Here is a 22,247-nt window from a genome sequence, read left to right as displayed (position 1 = left end):
ATATGATTTTTTTTTTTTTTTTTTTTTTTGGACAGGCAGAGTGGATAGTGAGAGAGAGACAGAGAGAAAGGTCTTCCTTTGCCATTGGTTCACCCTCTAATGGCCGTCGTGGCTGGCGTGCTGCGGCCGGGGCATCGCACTGATCCAAAGCTGGAAGCCAGGTGCTTCTCCTGGTCTCCCATGGGGTGCAGGGCCCAAGCACTTGGGCCATCCTCCACTGCACTCCCGGGCCACAGCAGAGAGCTGGACTGGAAGAGGGGTAACCGCGACAGAATCCGGCGCCCCGACCAGGACTAGAACCCGGTGTGCCGGAGCTGCAGGTGGAGGATTAGCCTATTGAGCTGCGGTGCCGGCCGGATTATGATAAATTTCAAAAAAGATCTGCTCTTCTGCTAAGTAACAATACATCTTGAAAATGTCTAGAAATTACAAGCCAAATAATACAGAAAAGTTGACATATTAAAAGACAAATCATTACTAATTTTTATTTATACAAAAATGCAATATATACTTCTTAGCTATCTAATGAATGTGTCACGTTATATCCTATCTATAGTGTCATACATCTTTCAAAGGACTATTCAGAGTAAGTCAAACAGTAAAAAAAAAAATTTAAAGAAAAGAGGGTGAAAAAATAACAAAAAATAAAAACATTAAAACTGTTACTTCAAAAGAACATACACAAAACACTCTCAAGTTAAAAAAAATTCTCATATTAGACAAAAGTTAAGTCTAAAAGACATTTTATCAATTTTTGTTAAGATATGAAAATATAAATTTACATGAAATATAGATATATTACATATATATTACATAAAACATGTTGAAACTATTAGGTGTCTGTATATGATTTAAATGGGCACAAATTTCATGTTCTTCCTTTAAATGACTGCATCCAGAGTTTAAAACACCTTAGGGAATATAAAAGGAAAAAAAAGTAACTTTATCAATAAAGAGACCACTACTTTAGTGTCTGGGAGATCCATGCTGGGTCTATAGGAATCTAATAGATATAGCTGTTATGTGCAAAAATGTACATTCTCTACTCCCTCTGCTCTCCCAGAAAAGAAATAGAAATGGACACACAGAAAGGGGGAAGTATTCTTCCCAAAAAGAAGACAAAACTTCTTATTCTTCTGTCACATTTCTTAGTCAGACAGTTTAGAGATGCAGTGTGTAATGGGGTACAAAGGAAAGAACCAAAGTCCAATGCTGGACAGTGCACATGAGCCCCTCTATGCCCTAAACCAACTGAGGACATAGTTTTTCCTCATTCACAAAGTAAAATGCTTCAGAGTATTACACTAGCAGCATTCCAGATGATTTAGAAAAAAAAATCAAAGAACATAAATGCTCTGTACTGAGTCCTAAGAAGAGAAAAAAAGAAAAGCAAAACTTATATGTGACAAACTAACTTTGTTCACAAACGGGAATAATAACTGTGAAAACTGAAATAAAATAATGAGATCTACAAAGTTCTTAATAAATCTATGGTGTTACTCAAACATGACTTTCAGTGAAATTCCTTTTCTTAGATATACAGGAACTATTTTTCTCTTGGTGAGAGTTGAGTAATAGTGAGTGAAAAAAAAATCACAATTTATCAGATGGGTTAGTCCTTACCAAGGTTCTTTTCCTTATGTAAAAACTATACTGCAAGGAACTAAATGTTTCAAAGAGACTTGTTAGGAACTTTTAAGAAACCACTAGGATAAGAGCTTTAAAATAAGAGAGTCCCTGGAGGCTCTAAGGAGAACCTAAGTAAGAACTCTTCATGTAGTCATCCAAGAAGGAAATTAGAAGAGAAGCAGTCACCACAAGATTTCAACTAAAGTCTAGTTGCTTTACCTTGGTCCATCTTTCTACTCCTAAATGTAAAAGCGCTGTAAAGAAACCACCTCCAAATCAAGTTAATCAAGAAGTAGGGCTTTCCAGAATACACACAAAGTTTTTCCATTATTAGCCTTCTCCCTACACTTCACACTCCTAGAAGACACAAGCTTTTTCTCCACCATGAACCTCCAAAAGACCACCTTACCTTACCGTGTTGCTTCAAGGTTAAGGAAAAAGCAGAATGAAAGGAGGAGGGAATTAGTACTTATCACTCTAAAAATTGCCCAATTTTCTCAGTTACACACTCACTCCCTCTGGGTAGCTCCAATTCTGTGTAACAAAATCACCTGGAAAAACAACCACCCAAACCCTGTTTGTGCATATTCACAAGCACTTGAAAGTTGAAATATGACAATATTTTAAAAATGCACTTCCTATCTTTCAGTAACTTGAAGTGATAGATCACAAATCCAGTTAATTGCTTTTTTTATTTGTAAGTCAATCATAATGTTTCTGTTTGGCAATATGGTTTAAATATACATAACCAAGATGATTATCAGAATTGTGTGCAAAGAAAGAGGAAAAGAAGTCACATTATATGTGTTAAGGATTCTTTGATTATGTAGCACATTAGGTTTTGTGTATGTTTTGAAATTGTATTCAGATTTATGAGTTTTCTAGATAAGTGACCTCCTTATCCTTTCGTAACTATATTCTTTTTTTTTTTTTTTTGACAGGCAGAGTGGACAGTGAGAGAGAGAGAGAGAGAGACAGAGAGAAAGGTCTTCCTTTGCCGTTGGTTCACCCTCTAATGGCCGCCGCGGTCGGCTGGCTGTGGCTGGCGCACCGCGCTGATCCAAAGGCAGGAGCCAGGTGCTTCTCCTGGTCTCCCATGGGGTGCAGGGCCCAAGTACTTGGGCCATCCTCCACTGCACTCCCAGGCCACAGCAGAGAGCTGGACTGGAAGAGGAGCAACCGGGACAGAATCCGGTGCCCCGACTGGGACTAGAACCCAGTGTGCTGGCGCCGCAGGAGGAGGATTAACCTATTGAGCCGCAGCGCCGGCCAACATAACTATATTCCTTATTCTTTATTATTTTTATTAGCAATAGTAATGAAAATCATTTAAAATTTTTACTCAAAGGAAATCTTATAATTTTTCCTATAGTAATTCATTTTACAAATGTTTTAATAATAAATGAACATGATTTATATCATAAAATTGGTTCCTGAGAATGGAAACATTTCCAGATCAAGAAATTTATACATTTACACATTAGTCCCTAGTTTTTTTAGGGGCTCTATTTTATTTAATATATGGCTTTATCATAAAGTACTTTAGTGAAGTTGATTAACAAATCTTGACAGACACATCTGATTTACAAACCTAAATATATATCAACCACCATCAAAATTTTACAAATGACCCAGAGAAATTAAATAATAGATCAAGAATCATCCAGGTTCTAATGTGACAAAACCAGAAATACAATCCAACACCTAGTACTCTGAAGCTAATGTTCTTTCTATTATAGTAGGCTAGATTCTTTTCTATTTCAAGAGGGTTTTTTTATTAAATATATTTTTGCTTTTTTATGCCCATTTAACAACTGGAAAGTAAAAATAAAATTAGGTATAAGATTTTTAAGTTTCTCATGTTAATTTATCTCAAATGCTTGTAAGTTTTGTTTATCAAAGCAACATTTTTCAAGTTTCTAATATATAACTATGCTTATTAACTTGCAGGGAAAAGGAAAAGCAGAATCAGTGACTATCACAGACTAACTATAAATGTGTTACAGTACTCAAAACATCCACTGGAGGGAAGCAAACACTAGATTTTGAGCTTTACCTGCATTGGTGTTTCACTTCCCTGCTGAAACTCTTCAATTTGCTGCTGTTGCCAAGGAGCTAAACTATAAGAGTCCTCTGTAGTTCTGTTTTCCAAAGGGTTTGTCCGCAACTGCTCTGTAAGCCACATCTGAGTCCTCACAGAAGGCTGAATTGGAACTCCACCTACGGCCTGTTGACCAAGTCCTAAGTATTTTGGGGGTTCAAAGCCCTCTGAGCTCATCATAATGGGCTTGCTTTCAGGTAAGGCACTGTATGTCATGTCTAAAGTCTGTCTCCTTAGAGCAGAAGAGGCTCTGAAGTCGTCTTTGCTACAGCTCTCATACTTATACTTGCAGTCCAGAGTTGACGACCGTTTTTTATTTATTTCCTTGTCTTCTAGCTTAAGCATCTCCATACTATCGTGTAAGCAGCTAGGCCCAATTGTCCTTAATTGTGATGTTAAGGCCTTGCCCCGCCCTGTCTTTTCCAAACCATTCCTCGACTCTTCTGCTGGTGCAGTGCCACCCTCCTTGCAATTATAGGGGGCAGTGAGTTTAGATAAAGACGACCATTTCCGAAGAGGCCGTAAGTCCTTCATGTCGAGAGAGGAGTCCTGCTGCCCCCTACTGTGGTCTCTCAATGTTTGCAAGAAGCTTGTACTCCATTTTGAGCCATCTGTTGTTAATGATTCCCTGTGTTTGGAAATTGAAGGGCTGGAGTTGGATGGCATCACATGGGCAGTAGGGAGAGTAACCAATGATCGACTAGGCTTAAAAGATAACGTGCCACTTGAAGTTGAATGATCTGGAAAAAGAAGATTGCCAAATTAGGTACAATTAGCAGACAAAAGTGAATGAGGTAAAATACAAAATGCCAAAAGAAAAACGTGAACATGGTATTCTAGCACCAACTTTCAGGGGCACTTCTTTAAAACAAGGAAATCAGTATTATTGCTATGTTTATCTGAAATAAGACAAACTTCTAAGGGATCTTCAAAGAATTTCATGGAAAACATACATTATGAAAATAGAGAAATCAAGATTGCCTTTGCACAAAAATAACATCTTTTAATTCCATTTTCCCATGAATTTTTTGAAGCATCCAAATACTTTCAAACATTTTCTAAATAAGAAAATATAATAAAGCATATGCCCTTTCACCACCTATTTACAAATGAAAAATGTGACCCTATTTAATCAAAGAAGTGTGCCTTCAAAAGACAAAAAAATTAACTTCCCCACTGAGGAGTCTTAACTCATAATCCAACACTGAAGTTTCAGTCACAACTCTATCAGAAAATGGCATTTTTCATGCTTTCCTAAACTGAAGAAATCTATGCCAGATCTGAATATTTCAGCAACTCTCCAGCCTAAAGATTAATTAATTTAATTAATTAATTAGAAATATGTCTAAAGGAGCTCCTGCAATAATGGAAAATAGAAAAGGCTCTAAGTAATATACTTGCAGAGACAAATTGTTTCCAAAACTTCTAGACTCATTTAATGGCATCAATGATACAAGAATATAACCCAAACTAGAATCTTGGCATCTAATTTGATTTGTATCTTTCTTTTTACAGTCATTAAATTCCCAAATTGTAAATTTTTACTTCAAAAATAACTGATTATCTATTATCAGACCCAAATAGCATATTATTCTTCACACAAGAATAGTGGTAGTAGACTCTTACAAAAGTCAAAAAATAAGTGCCTCTACATTAAATGAACTTAGCATTCAGTGACAAATCATCATCATGTATACAAAATTAAAAGCAGTCATTATAATTTTGTTATCAGGAGATATCTAGAAAGGGAAGACAAATCTAAATGCGGAGGTTAGAGATACTGAGGGGTGAAAGGCAGCTTTCACATCTTCTATGTTTTTCCATATTGTTCAACTCTAACACCAGAGCATATTTAATAATACTTGTGTGTTAGCATTATTTCAAAGAAGTAAAGTAAGGGGGAAAGAACCATTGATAAAGTCATAAGAAAATTCAGGTTAGGATGAGCCAGACTAGTATAAAAGACAGAATTTTACTTGGTCTTTGTACAAAATGTATTCACCTGGAGATGAAAAGGAAAGAAGTATAATAGATGGAGGGATACGAGCAAAAGTATTAGGGCAAATATTTATCATATTCAAGGATACTTAATCAGCTTCTGCAGAGCCTTTATGTGCTTGGAAAAATTCTTTTATTATTAGTCCAACTTACCAAACTAAGTTTCAAACCTCAAATTCACAACATACCCTGCAACTAGATTTCAATTCGGAAATGAGTCACAAGAGAAAACGGACTATAGCAGCTGGTATAGACATTAGGGAAAGCATCAGTTTTCCACAATGGCAGCAAGAGAGGAGGTCCAACAGTGACTACAAAATCAAGATCCTGGTTCAGAAGTGGCAGCACTTGGATAGCACAACGGGTTTCCTCCAGTGCTGGATGGACCGGAGAGTGACAGTTTTCAGACAGGATATGAGGCATCTGAAAGCTTAACCGTAAGCCTGGTTCTCTAGCCCTCCAAAATATCAAGTACAGAATGATAATCAGTTGAACAAGAAAATACAGAGAGATATTTTTATTGAGAGTCAATTCTAAACAGAAACAGGACAAACGTCTCCAAAAGTCTATGGAATTTTTTATTAATGTAGTATAGATTATTATGTATTTTTACAAATTAGAAACACAGTGGCACCCCCCACACTCCAACATTTCCTCCCCCTGCCCTTCTCGGATTTCCACTCTTAATTTCTACAAAGATCTACTTTCAGTACACTGAATGATCATATAGTTAGTTAACCTTACTCTAAGTAAAACAGTTCAACAAATAGTATGAAGAGAAAAAAAACAAAAACAAAAACAAAAGAAACACACAGAGATAGAGAGAACTTCCATCTACTGGTTCACTCCCCAGATGGCTGCAATGGCCAGAGCTAGGCCAGGTTGAAGCCAGGAACCAGAAGCTTCATTTGGTCTCCCAAGGGTAACAGGGTCCCAAACACTGGGCCATCAGCAGGCAGTTGGACTGGAAATGGAGCATCCAAGACAAGAACAGGAGTCTTGGGACTGGCACTGTGGTGTAGTAGGTTAAACATCCTCCTGTGGTGCCGGCATCCCATGTGGGCAACGGTTCTAGCCCCGGCTGCCCCATTTCCAATCTGGCTCCCTACTGATAGCCTGGGAAAGCAGTAAAAGATGGCCCATGTGCTTGGGACCCGGCACCTACAGGGGAGAACCAGAAGAAGCTCCTGGCTCCTGATCAGCCCAGCTCAACTCTGGCTGTTGCTGCCATTTGGGGAGTGAACTAGCGGATGGATGCCTGTCTTTCTCTGTAACTCTGCATCTCAAGTAAATAAATAAATCGAAATAAATAAATAAATAAATCCCGTGTGGGTGCAGGGCTCAAGCACTTGGGCCATCCTCCACTGCCTTCCTGGGCCACAGCAGAGAGCTGGACTGGAAGAGGAGCAACCGAGACAACCAGGACTAGAACCCGGCACCCACATGGGATGCCGGTGCCGCAGGCAGAGGATTAACCAGTGAGCCATGGCGCCAGCCCTAACAATTCCATTGTTAACATAGCAGGATAGCAGGATAAAAGCTTATCATCAAGAAACTACAAAACACCACACAAGAAGTGCGCCACAGAGGATAGGCAGATAATTCACTCAACAACTATCAGAGTATTTACTAACTTCTCAACATCAATAACGGAATTCATAACACAGTAGACTAGTATCTTCAAAGAGTTAAAGGTAAATAACTGACATTCAAAAAAATGCTTTTCTCCAGGGAAACAATATTTTTGTTTAGCTTGAAAGAGCTAAACAAAAACAGAGTTTACTACCAAAAGACTCACTAAAGGAACTGCTAAATCTCTTTAGTTTCTTTCAGGAAGAAGAAAAAAATGAGTCCTGAGATGCTGGAAGGAATGATGGGAGAGGTGAAGGTAAATTTATTATTAGGTCTTTAAAAAAAGTAATAACTGCATAAGACAACAAAAACAATAATCTGTGAGTAAAAGGCAGCCAAAATATTTGGCATCTATGGCATATTATGACAGGGGTGATTACCAGCAATCCAATGTTTTAAGGTTCCTATATTTGCAACAGAGCATGATTCTGATTACCATTTTTACACATTAATTTTTTTCTATATTAACAAGTTAAAGAATAGGGAAAGCTGGTGTAACTGGACAACAAATGAATAATGTGGGACTTCTAGCTCACACATTCCATTAAATCACAGGCCTAAATTTAACAGCTAAACAAAACACTCCTAAAAGAAATCATATGTGTTAGTACCTATGAATTAAACCTAAGTCCAATATGACATTATGGTACAAAAATAACTGTCAGAAACATCATAAAAACTGTTCTTCAGATATTAGTACGGTGAAAAGCATGCTTGACTGAACTGCTTGCTTTTATTCTTCACATTTTAGTGATAGTTCTGTTTCTCCACAGTCAAATATAAGACCTATTTTTTTAGCAACTGTACATGACCAGAGTATGGGAGTCTGTGCAAATCTTACCTCTTATCTAATCATAATAACCAATCATCTTGTTTTTTTTTTTTACTATTTTATATTTTCTAATTTTTATCTATGAAATTACTTCAAATAAGTTTTTCAAAGATTTATGTATTTATTTGAAAGACAGGTTACAGAGAAAGAGGGACAGAAAGAGAAGATTTTCCATCTGCTGGTTCACTCCCCAAAATGGCTACAACAGCCAGGGCTGATCAGACCAAACCAGGAGCCAGGAGCCTCATTGGGGTCTCCCATGTGGGTAATAGGGGCCCCACTGCTTTTCCAGGTAAATACTAGGGAGCTGGATCAGAAGAGGAGCAAGCAGGACTTGAACTGGTGCCCATGTGGGTTGCTGGCATTGCGGGTAGCAGCTTAACCCACTATACCACAACACCAGCCCCAATTTCAAATTTTCTTTCAAAGATTTATTAGAAAGTCAGAGTTACACAGAGAGAGGAGAGTCAGAGAGAGAGAGAGAGATCTTCCATCCACCGGTTCACTCCCCAGTTGGCCACAATGGCTGGAGCTGCGGGAATCCAAAGCCAGGAGCCAGTAGCTTCTTCCAGGTATCCCACACGGGTGCAGGGGCCCAAGGACCTGGACCATCTTCTACTGCTCTCCCAGGCCACAACAGAGAGCTGGATTGAAGTGGAGCAGCCAGGACACAAACTGGTGCCCATATAGGATGCCAGCACTGCAGACAGCAGCTTTACGGGCTATGCCATAGCACCAACCCCTCAAATTTTTTTTAATATTTTTTATTTATTTATTTGAGAGGTAGAGTTCCAGACAGTGAGAGGAAGAAACAGAGAGAAAGGTCTTCCTTCCACTGGTTCACTCTCCAAATGGCTGCAACAGCTGGAACTGTGCAGATCCGAAGCCTGGAGGCAGGCGCTTCTTCCCAGTCTCCCATGCGGGTGTAGGGGCCCAAGGACTTGAGCCATCCTCTACTGCTTTCCCAGGCCATAGCAGAGAGCTGGACTGGAGGTAGAGCAACTGGACTAGAATCAGCGCCCATATGGGATGCCAGCGCCGCAGGCGGAGGATTAACCTACTGTGCCACGGCGCTGGCCCCTTAAATATTTTTTTTAATTAATTTATTTTTTGAAACACACAGTTACAGAGAGGCAGTGGCAAAGAGATAGAGATAAAGAAAGTCTTCCATCTGCTGATTCACTTCCCAAATGGCTGTAATGGCCATAGTTGGGCTGATCCAAAGCCAGAAACCAGGGGCTTCTTGCAGGTCTCCCACACTGATACAGGGGCCCAAGGTGCTAGACCATCCTCTACTGCTTTCCCAGGCTATAGCAGAGAGTTGGGTAGGAAGCAGAACAGCCAGGACTCGAACTGGTGCCCATATGGGAAGCCAGCACTGCCGGTGGCAGCTTTACCCTCAACATCGCAGTGCCAGTCCCCAATTTCAAATATTTTTAAAGACTTATTTATTTATATATCTATTTGAAAGGCAAGAACAACAGGACTAGACTTCATGTACACAATGATTAGAGAAAATGTACACAATGATTAGAGAAAACCCTTAGCACAGTTGCTAACATATAGTAGTAGACACTATAAATACTGGCTCAATGCTGGGAAAGCAGGAGAAGATGGCCAAACTCCTTGGGCCCCTGTACCCATGTGGGATACTGGGATGAAGTTCCTAGCTCCTGGCTTCAGCCTGGCCCAGACCCGGCTGATGCAGCCATTTGGGGAGTGAACTAGTTCAAGATCAATCTCTCTCTGTCTCTCCTTCTCTCTCTGTAACTCTCACTTTCAAATAAATAAATAAATCTTTCCAAAATATTGGCTCAGTGAATAAATGATTGACCAAGTCCTTACCTTACAAAGGCCTTAGATTTTTTAAAGGATGAAAACAATGCACAAATCATGTTTCTTCCTTTCTAATATATATATCCACTGGATGAGCTTAACATTTACAGTATTCAATAGCTCTATTACTTCTCAGTAAAAACCACTATGAAAGACATGATCAAACTTAAGTTCACTTTTATCAGTATCTTTAAATACAAATTTGCAATTGGTAATTATTTTGAAAAAGAACTTGACACTAACTGTACTTTTTAAAAAGTAAAATATATTTTAAAATGTTTGAAAATTAGCCTAAAACCGATTGCTGGGAGCTTATAAAGATAGATAAATTGCCTGAGAGCCTGCCTATAAGAAGTCATGAGATACAGGACAAGAAGATAGTCCTATGGAAGGTTACAAAGTCAGGCCTATGCCACAAGTGGGTTCTTTTTTTTTTCCTCAAGGTCCTGACCTATACATTCAGTTTCCTCTTGCTATTCCACCAGATTGGGAATCTCAGACCATAATTTGTTGCTAGACCAGTAGGTACCTATGTGAGATTGACTTATACAGATGGAAGAACTCAGTTTTATCAGTCTTTCATATTTATAGTCTGATCAGAAATTCAGTGTTTAGGAGGAAAGAACCTATTTTGCCACAAGCTTCTAGAGTTTGGATACATTTTCAAATAATAATATACTTATTTAAATATGTAACCTGTAATAGTAAATTGTGTGTTCTATTTCACTTTAACACTTATTTCTCTTTGCAAGTTGTGCTTGAATAATATTTCTATATACTAAACGTAATAATTTGGGAGGTACAGATCAAAGTACATGGAATATTTTTTTTAATTCCATGGTACATAACTTCAAGTAAACAGTGTATCTTTGAAGTTAAGTCACGCAACACTAAACAAACTGGATGGTAGAGACTCCTGCCATCTTGTCTCATTTGATAATAACTAATGTGGTGGCTCTTTGGTCACCACAAAACTCTGACAGTGTCCCATGAATGGTATATGCAATCACAACTGTTATTCTTTTTTTTTTTTTAACTTTAAGGTTCTTTACTAAGTCTTCAAAAAAATTATAAACTAGAGAAGTTTGTTTATCAGATAAACTGAAAGCAGAATGTAAGTGTTACATGAATTACAAATATCCTGTTTTACAAATGACTATTCTATACTGGTGCCTCTCCTTTCTTTCCCTTCTAATTTGCAGCTTTTAGAGCTCCATCCATTTATTCATTTAGAAAATATTTATTGAATACTTACTGTGTTCCCTGGACTACATATTTACAAGGAGATTAGGATAGAGAAGATCACATCAGAATCTCCACAGGGAAGGTACTCTAGTATAGAAGAGTCTTCTAAAATTACCACTGAATGATTTGCTTTTAAGTATGATTTTTTTTGTTTAAAATAATATTAAATCATGATTGGGATTTTTATATTTAACAAGAAATTGAAACACTTAACATTAGCATTACTACTTTTTAGCTGTGGTAATTTGTTCATGGGGTCTCAAATTCCAGGTTTGTAGGAAACAGATCTGTGCCATGAGGATATATGTATCTACAGGACTACCAAGGTTTAACAGAAGCTGCACCTATAATCATCATTTTTTTCCTAGAGTTTTTTGTTGTTGTTGTTTGATCGTTTTTTTTTTTTTTTTTTTTCTGAGATCTAGAGACTGGGTAAATAGCTGCTCTTGCCACAGAGATTAGTTTGAGAGGGAGTTGTTTTTGAAGTACACATGGAGCACTTGCTGTGTACAGCATAATCACAATATAATGGTAGAGCATCAACAACAACAAAAGTCTCAGTAAAAAGAAAGGAAATAAAAATAGACAAAATAGGGCCGGCAAGGTGGCTCACTTGGTTAATCCTCCGCCTGCAGCACCAGCATCCCATATGGGCGCCAGGTTCTAGTCCTGGTTGCTCCTCTTCCCGTCCAGCTCTCTGCTATGGCCCAGGAAGGCAGTGGAGGATGGCTCAAGTGCTTGGGCCCCTGCACCTGCATGGGAGACCAGGAGGAAGCACCTGGCTCCTGGCTTTGGATCGGCACAGCATGCTGGCCGTAGCAGCCTTTTGGGGGGTGAACCAACAGAAGGAAGACCTTTCTCTCTGTCTCTCTCTCTCACTGACTAACTCAGTCAAATAAAAAAAATAGCCAAAATAAAAATTTTAGAACTGACAAAATACAGTAATAGAAATTTTAAGAATTAGTAGCTTAGATTAACAGTATAATAAAGTAGACTAAGAAAAATTCATTGAATTGGGAGACACAATACAGATTACTCAATTTCTACAGCAAACAAGCAGCAAACACAAAAGAGAGAGAGAGAGAGAGAGAGAGAGAAGTAAAGCTTCAGGAAGGAAATAGTACGAGGTTAAAAAATTTACTTCAAGGCTAAAAACTTCCATAAGGTACCATGAGACATGAACTTGCAGATTCAAAGACCATATAAACCCCAAACAGAATAAGCCCAAAGAAATTCACCCAAGACACAAGATAAATTTATAAAAACTGAAGTCAAAGAAAAAAGTCTTTTTTTTCCAAATGTCCTAATGTTCTGCTTCTTTTTTTTTTTTTTTTTTTTTATTTGACAGATAGACCTAGACAGTGAGAGAGAGAAACAGAGAGAAAGGTTGGCTCACTCCCCAAATGGCCGCCAGGGCCAGAGCTATGCCGATCCGAAGCCAGGAGACAGGTGCTTCCTCCCGGTCTCCCACGCAGGTGCAGAGGACTAAGCACTTGGCCCATCCTCCACTGCCTTCCTGGGCCACAGCAGAGAGCTGGACTGGAAGAGGACCAGCCGGGACTAGAACCGGTGCCCATATGGGATGCCGGTACCGCAGGCAGAGGATTAACCTAGTGAGCCACGGCACTGGCCCCAAAAAAAGTCAAAGACAAGCGACACCTTACCTACAAAGGGGAAAAACAAAACAAATGATAGTGAATTTGTCATCAGGAATTATGGAGACACAAAGAGGTAAAACAGTATTTTCCAAGTGCTGAAATAAAAAAAAACACCAGGCGAGAATTGTATACCCAGTAAAAATATCCTTAAGGAATCAAGAATGAGAAAGCCACATAAACGAGAAAAGAAAACTAAGATACTTTGTGATCCACAGATCTCTCAACAGAATAACTAATAGAAGTTGTTTAAACAAAAGGAAACAATAAGAGGAGCAACCTTGGAACATTAGGAAGAAATAAACAGGAAGCAAAATTATGAGCAAATACAATAGGCTCTTATCCTTCTCCTCAGTTTCCTAAATTATGTTTGACAGTTGAAACAGAAATTACGATGCCAACGCAAATATGTGAAGCAACTTTATTATAAATGAGGAAGGGTAAAGGGTAGTAAATTGAAGGTTTCTATGCTACATTAAAATGTTAAAATAACATCAGTATATTCTGATATATGTACCTAGGGCACTGTCCATATAAATAGCTACCACTAGAAGAGCCATACAAAGAGATACTCAAACATATATACAAGGGGGCAGGCACTGTGGTGCATCAAGTTAAACTGCTGCTTCCAACAGTGGCATCCCATATTGCAGTGCTGGTTCAAGTTCCTGCTACTCCCGCTACTCCAATCTAATTTTCTGCTAATGTACCTGGGAAGGCAATGGACGATGGCCCAAGTCTTTGGGGTTCCTGCCTGCCACGTAGGAGCCCTGGATTGAGTTCCTGGTTCCTGGCTTCAGCCTGACCAAGCCCCAGTGATGTGGAAACCGGGCCATCAGATGAAAGATCTCTCTCTGTCTCATTCTTTCTCTCTCTGAGAGAGAGATAGAGTGGAGCCAGCATTATGGTGTATCCTTCAACAATAGCATTCCTATGGGCACCAGCTCATGTCCCAGCTGCTCCACTTCCTATCCAGCTCCCAACTAATGTGTCTGGGAAAGCAGTGGAGGATGACCCAAATGCTTGGGGTCCTGTACCTGTGTGGGAGACCTGAAAGAAGTTTCTGGCTCCTGGCTTTGGCTAGGCCCAGCCTTGGCTGAGACCATTTAGGGAGTGAACCAGCAGATGGAAGATCTCTCTATCCCTCCCTCTCTCTCTCTCTAACTCTGCCTTTCAAATAAGTAAACAAATCTTAAATAAATAAATAAATCTTTAAAACACAATTCCAAATGGAATTCGAAGTGCTCAAGTATCCCACAGGAAGTTACAAAAACAAACAGAAACAAAACAAAGTCTCAAGTATTAATGTATTAATGATAATATTGAGAGGGACTTAAGAAGAGGTCAGTCAACATGTACAAATTTATAATCAGATAGGAAGAATAAGCTTGGTGTTCTGTTGCACAGTAGGGAAACTACAGTTAATAGTATTCTATAGTATATATAGTATTCTATGTCTCAAAACAGGTGTAAGAAAGGATTTTCATTCTTCCCATCACAAAGAAATGATAAATGTTTGAGATGACAGATAGTCTAATTACCCTGATTTGATCATTATACCATATACATTTAAAGAAAACAACACATTGTACCCCAAAAATATGTACAATTATGTCAGTTAAAACTAAAAGTTTCATTAATTGTAAATGGTCTAAATACACCAATTAAAAGACAGAGATTAGCAGAGTTGATCACCTAACTTACTTAAAATGTAATGATATAGACGGTTTGAATGTGAAAGGATGAAAAAACATAAATTGTGTAAGCAATCAAAGAAAAGTATGAATGATTATTTAAAATCAGAAAAAGTACATGTCAGAGCAAAGAAAATTAACCAAAGACAGAGGGAACATTATACAATGATAAAATGCCCAATCTGCCAAGAAAATATAGCAGTGTTAAATGTGTGTGCAACTACAACAGAGCTGCACTATAAACAGCAAAAAATTATAGAAAAAAAAAGAAAAATACACAAACCCATAATTATAATTGGAGATTTTTAATAACCCTCTCTCAATAATTGACAGAACCAGGTAGAAAATCATCAAAAACACAGAAAACACCAACAACCAACAGGATCTAATCAACATTTAAAGAACACTTTGCCCAACAACAGCAGAACACACATTCTTTCCAAGGGGCCGCAGAACATATGCCGTCCCTGAAAATACTCAATAAAGAAATGAAATCACAGAGAATGTTGCTGACCACAACGAAAATATGCCAGAAATTAATAACAGAAAGCAGAAAAATCTCCAAACACATCAAAACTAAGTAATACAATTCTATATAATCCTGTACTACAAAGAACTCACACAGAAATTAAGAAAATACAGTAAACTGAGATAAAAATTTAAACTATCAACTAAAGCAATTTAACTATCAACTAAATTTAACTATCAACTAAATTAAACTATCAACTAAAGCTAAAGCAATTCTGAGGGAAATTTTAAACCCTATATTTTAAAAGGGGGGAAAAAATCTCAAATATGTAAACTAATCTCCCACTTCGAGGACCTAGAAAAAAGTAAAATAAATGCAATGCAAACAGAAATAAATAATAAAGAGCAGCAGTAATTATTTAAATTGAGAAAAGAATTTAAAATAGAAAAGCAATGAAAGAGATCCTTCTTTGAAAAGTTCAGTAAAATCTGCAAACTACTACCAAGTCTGAAAAAAAGAAGATACAAATTACCAAAAACAGAAATGGAAAAGGTGATACTGCCTTGGTCTGTAGATATCAAATGGATAATAAGGGAATGCTATGAACAAGTCTAAACAAAAATTTGACAATTAGATGAAATGAACTCTAAAAAACAAATTACCACAACCCATACAATTTGAAACAGATAATATAAATCACTCTACAACTTTGAAGGGAATTGATTCTATAATATAAAAATTCTGGGGATAATAATTTCTAGATTCAGTTTGTTTCACTGAAGAAACCTATCAAATATTTCAGAGAATAAGAAACATTTTATACAATCACTTCCAGGAAATACAAAGTGATGGAACAAGGATATAAACCTCAGCCATTTTAGGTCCTGGCCTAAAAGCAGATAAAATTCGCTTTACCCCTGCCGCCTTTCAAGAGACCAGCTCAAACACTCTGCATTCTCTTCTGGGTTTGAAAGCCTGGGGGGAAACCGTGTAAGCAGCAGCTCACCTCTGTGCACTGCCCTCCCCTCAGGACCCTTGGTCCCACTCTAACCTATGTAAGATCTGGCCTATTGGAAGACTTTGACGTTCAGTCTCTATGCATGCCTCTGCAAATTTATCTTCCCTTGAATAAATCTGATTTGACTGTAAGTTCCATATCCTGTCTCCTCTCTGTTCTGCTCCAGTTTGCCTTACAATCATAATCAATAAGCTAAACAAGATGCAGAAAAAGTATTTGAGACTGGTGTGGTTCAGCAGGTTAAGGCAAGGTCTGAGCCAAGTCCTGGCTGCTCTGCTTCCAATCCAGCATTCCTGCTAATTCACCAGGTCGGCCAAAGTACTTGAGGCCACCCATGTGGGAGACCTGGATGGAGTTCTTGCTCCTGGCCTTGGCCTGGCCCAGCAATGGCTGTCACAGCCATCTGGGGAGTAAATCACCAGATGAAGATCTGCCTCTCCCTCTCTTCCAAATAAATAATTTAAAAAAAAAACATTTAACAAAATCCAACAGCCATTCATGTAAAAACCCCAACAAACTAGGAATAAAAGAGAACTACCTCGAATAATAGCATCTATAAAAAATCTACAACTATTAGCTGTGCTGCTGCTACTTTACAGTTAAAGACTGAATGCTATGTCTGTATGAACCGAAACAAGGCAAGGATACCCACTCCTGCTACTCACATTCCACACTGTACTGGATGTTCTAACCACCACGGTGAGTCAAGAAAAGGGGGGAAAGGCACACAAATCAAAAAGGAAGCCTATCCCTATTTACAAATGATGTGATTATCTACACCAAAAATCTCAAGGAATCTACCAAAAACTCCTAGAACTGAACAAGGTCCATGTGCTAACAGGACACAAGACAAATATTTTTAAAATCAAATGCATTCCAGTATTGTAAATGTATTTAAAATTATATTTATGTGTCCTATGTGAATAATACATAAAAAACAAATTAGAGATACAAAATTAGAAATAATCACCCTAAGAAAATTTAACACACCCATATGTGCAGGACATGTGTATTGAAAGCTATTCAATACTGGTAAATGATAAATTAAAGCTCTAAATAAATGGAAAAACAAATCACATTCATAGATTGAAAAACTCAACAAAGTAAATAAAGTATGTCAATTCTCCTCAAACTGATACACAGATAATCAAATTCCTATCAAATTCTTACCAAGATGTTCTCTATTCTTTTTTCTACAAGATTATTCTTAAAGCTTATACAGAATGGTAAAGGAACACAGAAGAGCTGAAACAATTTTGAAAAAGAATAAAGTGGAGTAATCATTCTACCCAAAATTAATCAAGCTAAAAAAAAAACCTGACTTCAATCCATGCCTCACATTGTACAGTAAGGATTAATTCAGCAAGTCTGAGTTTTCCATACCCTGCATATTTCAAAAAAAGTTTAGCCTTTGTGTGGCTCCTAAAAGATAATTTGTGTATACTTAGGTCTAATAAAAATGTCCTCCTTTACTTGGGGGCACTATATAAGTCTATGCTACTAATATGACTCACTGTGGGGTCCTGGACCGACTGCTATCAGCTTGACTTCTGAAGAGTAGGCAACTAAGGTCATCCACAAGGGCAGCCAACCATGCCTATGCCTATGATCAAGGACACCAAAGCTTTGGTGAGCTTGCCTAGTTAGCAATACTCCGTGCACATTATCAGACATCATTGCTAGGGAAATTAAGTACTGTACACACAACTCCACAGTGACAGGACAACTGTTAAGTCTGGAGTTGGAGTCTCTTAGACTCTGCCCTTTGTTTCTTTTTCCATCATTGATTTAAATCTGTATTCACTGGCTGTGACAAACCATAACTATAACAACTTTTCTTAAGTTCTGTGATTTTTTTCTAACAAATCACACACACTCAAAAAACTAAATCAAAAATGGATCACACTTAATATAAAATGATAAAACCTGCAGAAAAAATGAGAAAAAAATCTTCAAGATCTGTGACTAAACAAAAGAGTTCTCAAATTTTGCATAAAAAGGAGTATCTATAAATAAGACAACTGGTATACTAGGCTTCAAAGTTAAAAACTTCTGCTCTGCAAAACATGCTGGTAAGAGGATAAAAAGACAAGCCTCCAAGCAGAAGGAAATCTGTGCAACCAACATCCGTAATAAAGGATTAGTATCTAAAATATATAAAGAACTCTTAAAACTCAACAGAAAGAAAAAAAACACAGTTTGAACACGGCAGAAGACATGAAGAGACATTTCACTAACAAGAGTAGACAGGTGTGATACAGGCACAGGAAAAACATGTTCAATGTTATTAGTGAGGAAGATCAGGTCTTCAGGCCAGCATTTAAGTCACCACTCCAGCCTAACAAGTAAGAAGTCATCTTAGATCCCTAAGAGAAGTGAGGTCACAGGGCAAACTGCTGCTCTCACAGTAGGAGAGAGCAACAAGCAGATACACAGAATCATCATTCATTCACCTGATAAGAAATCCAAGAGCTGAGACCTCCGGGGCAACAAGAGCACAGGTAGGAAAAGCTTAATTATAACTGACAAACTGCTGGGACTTAAGCATTAAGATTTATTTATCTATTTGAAAGGCAGCATTCTAGAAAGATAGAGGCAGATACCTCCCGTCTGCTAGTTCACTCCCCAGATGACCACAACTGCCAGGGATAGGAGCTAGGAGCTTCTTCTAGGTCATGTATGTGGGTGCAGGAGCCCAAGCCCTTGGTCCATCTTCCACTACTTTAGCACATTAGCAGGGAGCTGGATCAGAAATAACAGCAGCAGGGATTCGAACCAATGCCCATGTGGGATGCCAGTGTTGCAGGTGGCAGTTTAACCAACTGCATCATGAAGCAGGCCCCAAGAATGGGCAAGTCTGAGTTAAAAAATCCAAGGGGGCCGGCGCCATGGCTCGATAGGCTAATCCTCCACCTGTGGCGCTGGCACATGGGGTTCTAGTCCCGGTCAGGGCGCCAGATTCTTTCCCGGTTGCCCCTCTTCCAGGCCAGCTCTCTGCTGTGGCCCGGGAGTGCAGTGGAGGATGGCCCAAGTGCTTGGGCCCTGCACCTGCATGGGAGACCAGGAGAAGCACCTGGCTCCTGACTTCGGATCAGCGCAGTGTGCTGGCTGCAGCGCGCTGGCTGCAGCGTGCCGGCCGCGGCGGCCATTGGAGGGTGAACCAATGGCAAAAAGGAAGACCTTTCTCTCTGTCTGTCTCTCACTCACTGTCCACTCTGCCTGTCAAAAAAAAAAAAAAATCCAAGGGGACCAGTCACATGGGGTCAGTACACTTCTGTTTTACTTCCAGGAGCTTGATCGAGTTCACACAGTGAACACCAGAGAAAAATTGCTGCAGGCTTCCCACAGACAGAGGGGGAAGGGAACCATATGAAATACACCAGAGTAGATCTGGCTGAAGAGCCCATGAGAGTATTTCAGGCATGGAAAGCCAAGACACTCTGGGGGGGGGGGGGGGACCTAAATGAAAGATCTCTGTGAGATCCCAATGGAAAGAATGGGCCATCAAAGAAGGAGGTCCCTTTCTCTGAAGGGAGGAGAGAATTTCCATTTTGACTATGACCTTGTCTAAATAAGATCGGAGTTGGCAAACTCAAAAGGCTTCCATAGCCTTGGCAGCTCATGACAAGAGCCTAGGGTGATTACTGACTCCATAAACAAGAGTGTCAATTTGTTAAGTCAACAACAGGAGTCACTGTGCACTTACTTCCCATGTAGGATCTCTGTCTTTAATGTGTTGTACAATGTGACTTAATGCTATAACTAGTACTCAAACAGCACTTTACACTTTGTGTTTCTATGTGGGTACAAAATGTTGAAATCTTTAATTAATATATACTAAATTGATCTTCTGTATATAAAGATAATTGAAAATGAATCTTGATGTGAATGGGATGGGAGAGGGAGCGGGAGATGGGAGGGTTGCATGTGGGAGGGAAGTTATGAGGGGGAAAAAGCCACTGTAATCCAAAAGCTGTACTTTTGAAATTTATATTTATTAAATAAAAGTTTAAAAAGATACACCAGAGTACTGTGTTCTTTACAGGGTCTGTCCTGCTTTACCAGAGGTTAGTCTGCTGAGTTTTACCAGAGTCTAACTGTCCTAAAGGAAGAGAAATAAGAAACTAGCCAACTCTAGCCTTCCATGTGTAGAAAGGGAAATTCCTAACTCTAGCTCCCTCTACCTATCCTATCCGACTCAAGATGGTGAAAATAAAAATTTAATAACTGAGAACCACTTAAAAGTTCACAACCCAGGAACATGAACTCGCCAAACCTGAGACCCAGTCACAGGACCCCTCCCCCGCCACCTTACCATCACTTACTAAAAGACCATTCACCACAGCTCCATTTACCCAGTGTGTCATTACCACCTTTCACAAGAAGCAAAAAATTACAAGGAATACTAATAGGCAAAAAATCTAAAACTACTGGGCATCTACCCCAGGGAAATAAAGACAATATGTCCACATAAAACCTGTACAAGGGGGCCAGCACTGTGGTGTAGAGGGTAAGGCTGCTGCCTGCAGTGTCAGCATCCTATATGGGCATCAGTTCGAGACCCGGCTGCTCCACTACCGATATGGCTCTCTGCTATGGACTGGGAAAGCAGTAGAAGATGGTCCACGTCCTTGGGCCCCTGCACCCGCATGGGAGACCCGAAAAAAGCTCCTGGCTTCGGATAGGCTATCTCCAGCAATTGTGGCCATCTAGGGAGTGAACCAGCAGATGGAAGACACACGTCTCTCTTTCTCTCTCTCTCTCTTTCTCTGTAACTCTGCCTTTTAAATAAATAAATAAATCCCTAAATTAAAAAAAAAAAACCTGTACATGTACATTTATAGCAGCTCTACTCATAATAGTAAAAACTGGGCCAAAGGCTAAATACCACCCCTGCTGAATACTATTCATCAATAAAACAGGAATGAATTATTCATACACATAACAATTTGGACCAATCTCCATAGAAAAAAGCCAATTCCAAAAGTCTATGTACTGTATGATTCCATTTATACAGCATCCTTGAAACGACAAAACTATACAAATGGAGAACAGAAGGGTAGTTTCTAAAAATTAAGGGATAATCAAGGGGAAGGAAAAGCAGCAACCATGAGCAATATGAAGTATCTGGAGATGTTCGGTGTCTCAGCTCTGCCAATGGTAATATCTTAGTTGTGATACTACTCTGCAGTCTTGAAAGACATTGCAGTGAAACAAAATGGATAAACTGTACATAGAATTTCTCTGTATTACTTCTTAAAAGTGCATGAGCACTTTTAATTATCTCACAGTTTTTTTAAAATGAATAAAAACTACAATATAATCAGAGGGACATTTTCACTTGATATATAGCAACACTGAACATTACTAAGTGTGAAAACATTACTTCATAATTTTTATTTTGAAACAACAAATCATACCAAATATTCTCATACAAAACCATTCTTTAAACAACCATATCTAAATATTGAGAATTTCAACTCACCTTCCACACTGTCAGAACAGGAAGTTCCAATGCCAGTGTCTCCACTGTCAGAAGCTATACTATGTCTCCTGATATGGTTATTTCGATGGTTAGATGGAACAGCTGTGGCCTGCCACAATGATTCATTACCAGGTAACCATGCTGATGAATAATCGGGGCCTACAAAGGAAAACATGCAACAAATTAATATATATTTCTTTGAGTGGGCAGGGTTTTTTTTTTACTTTGTGAAAAATACACATAGAGCAAAAAAGGTTTTTCTGTTTAAAATATTTTTTTAAAGATGTATTTATTTCAAACAGTTACAGAGGCAGAGAGAGAAACAGCAAGAGAGATCAGATCTTCCATCCACTGGTTCACTTCCCCAAATGGCCGCAACAACAAGGGCTCAGGCCAAAGCCAGGAGCTGGAGCTTCATGGGAGTCTCCCACATGGATGCAGGGGCCCAAGGATTTGGGCCATCTTCTGCTGTCTTCCCAAGTGCATTAGCAGGCAGCTGGATTGGAAGTAGAGCAGCCAGAACTCCAACCAGAGCCAAATGGGACACCAGCTCTGTGCGGCAAAGGTTTAACCCATTGCGACACAGTACCAGTCCCAAAATAATGAAAAGTAATGAGATCTTAGATTCACCAAAAAACATATATGACATGTGC

The 22,247-nt window shown here is 38.9% G+C and overlaps 2 protein-coding genes across 7 annotated transcripts in view; both read right to left on the bottom strand.

The window, feature by feature from the left end:
• Positions 1-22,247, bottom strand: part of MCM9 (minichromosome maintenance 9 homologous recombination repair factor) — a 404,677-nt gene that overhangs the window by 80,990 nt on the left and 301,440 nt on the right. For both annotated transcript variants that reach the window (XR_011388551.1, XR_011388552.1), the window contains exons 15-16: positions 21,595-21,753; positions 3,686-4,470 (exon numbers count right to left, since the gene is read on the bottom strand). The gene's annotated coding sequence lies outside the window, so the exon portion shown is untranslated. The remainder of the gene's footprint in view (positions 1-3,685; positions 4,471-21,594; positions 21,754-22,247) is intronic.
• Positions 1-22,247, bottom strand: part of CEP85L (centrosomal protein 85 like) — a 184,618-nt gene that overhangs the window by 116,955 nt on the left and 45,416 nt on the right. For all 5 annotated transcript variants that reach the window (XR_011388554.1, XM_070073669.1, XM_051855383.2 and 2 more), the window contains 2 exons: positions 21,595-21,753; positions 3,686-4,470 (listed from right to left, as the gene is read on the bottom strand). Coding sequence is in view for 4 of the 5 variants with exons in the window: in XM_070073669.1 (XP_069929770.1) it covers positions 3,686-4,470; positions 21,595-21,753 (944 nt within the window). In the remaining variant the exon portion in view is untranslated. The remainder of the gene's footprint in view (positions 1-3,685; positions 4,471-21,594; positions 21,754-22,247) is intronic.

Source organism: Oryctolagus cuniculus, chromosome 5, assembly GCF_964237555.1.
Source record: "Oryctolagus cuniculus chromosome 5, mOryCun1.1, whole genome shotgun sequence".
NCBI classification, from domain to species: Eukaryota; Metazoa; Chordata; class Mammalia; order Lagomorpha; family Leporidae; genus Oryctolagus; species Oryctolagus cuniculus.
Note: the sequence above shows the minus strand (reverse complement) of the source record. Positions and strands in the feature narration are given on the sequence as shown.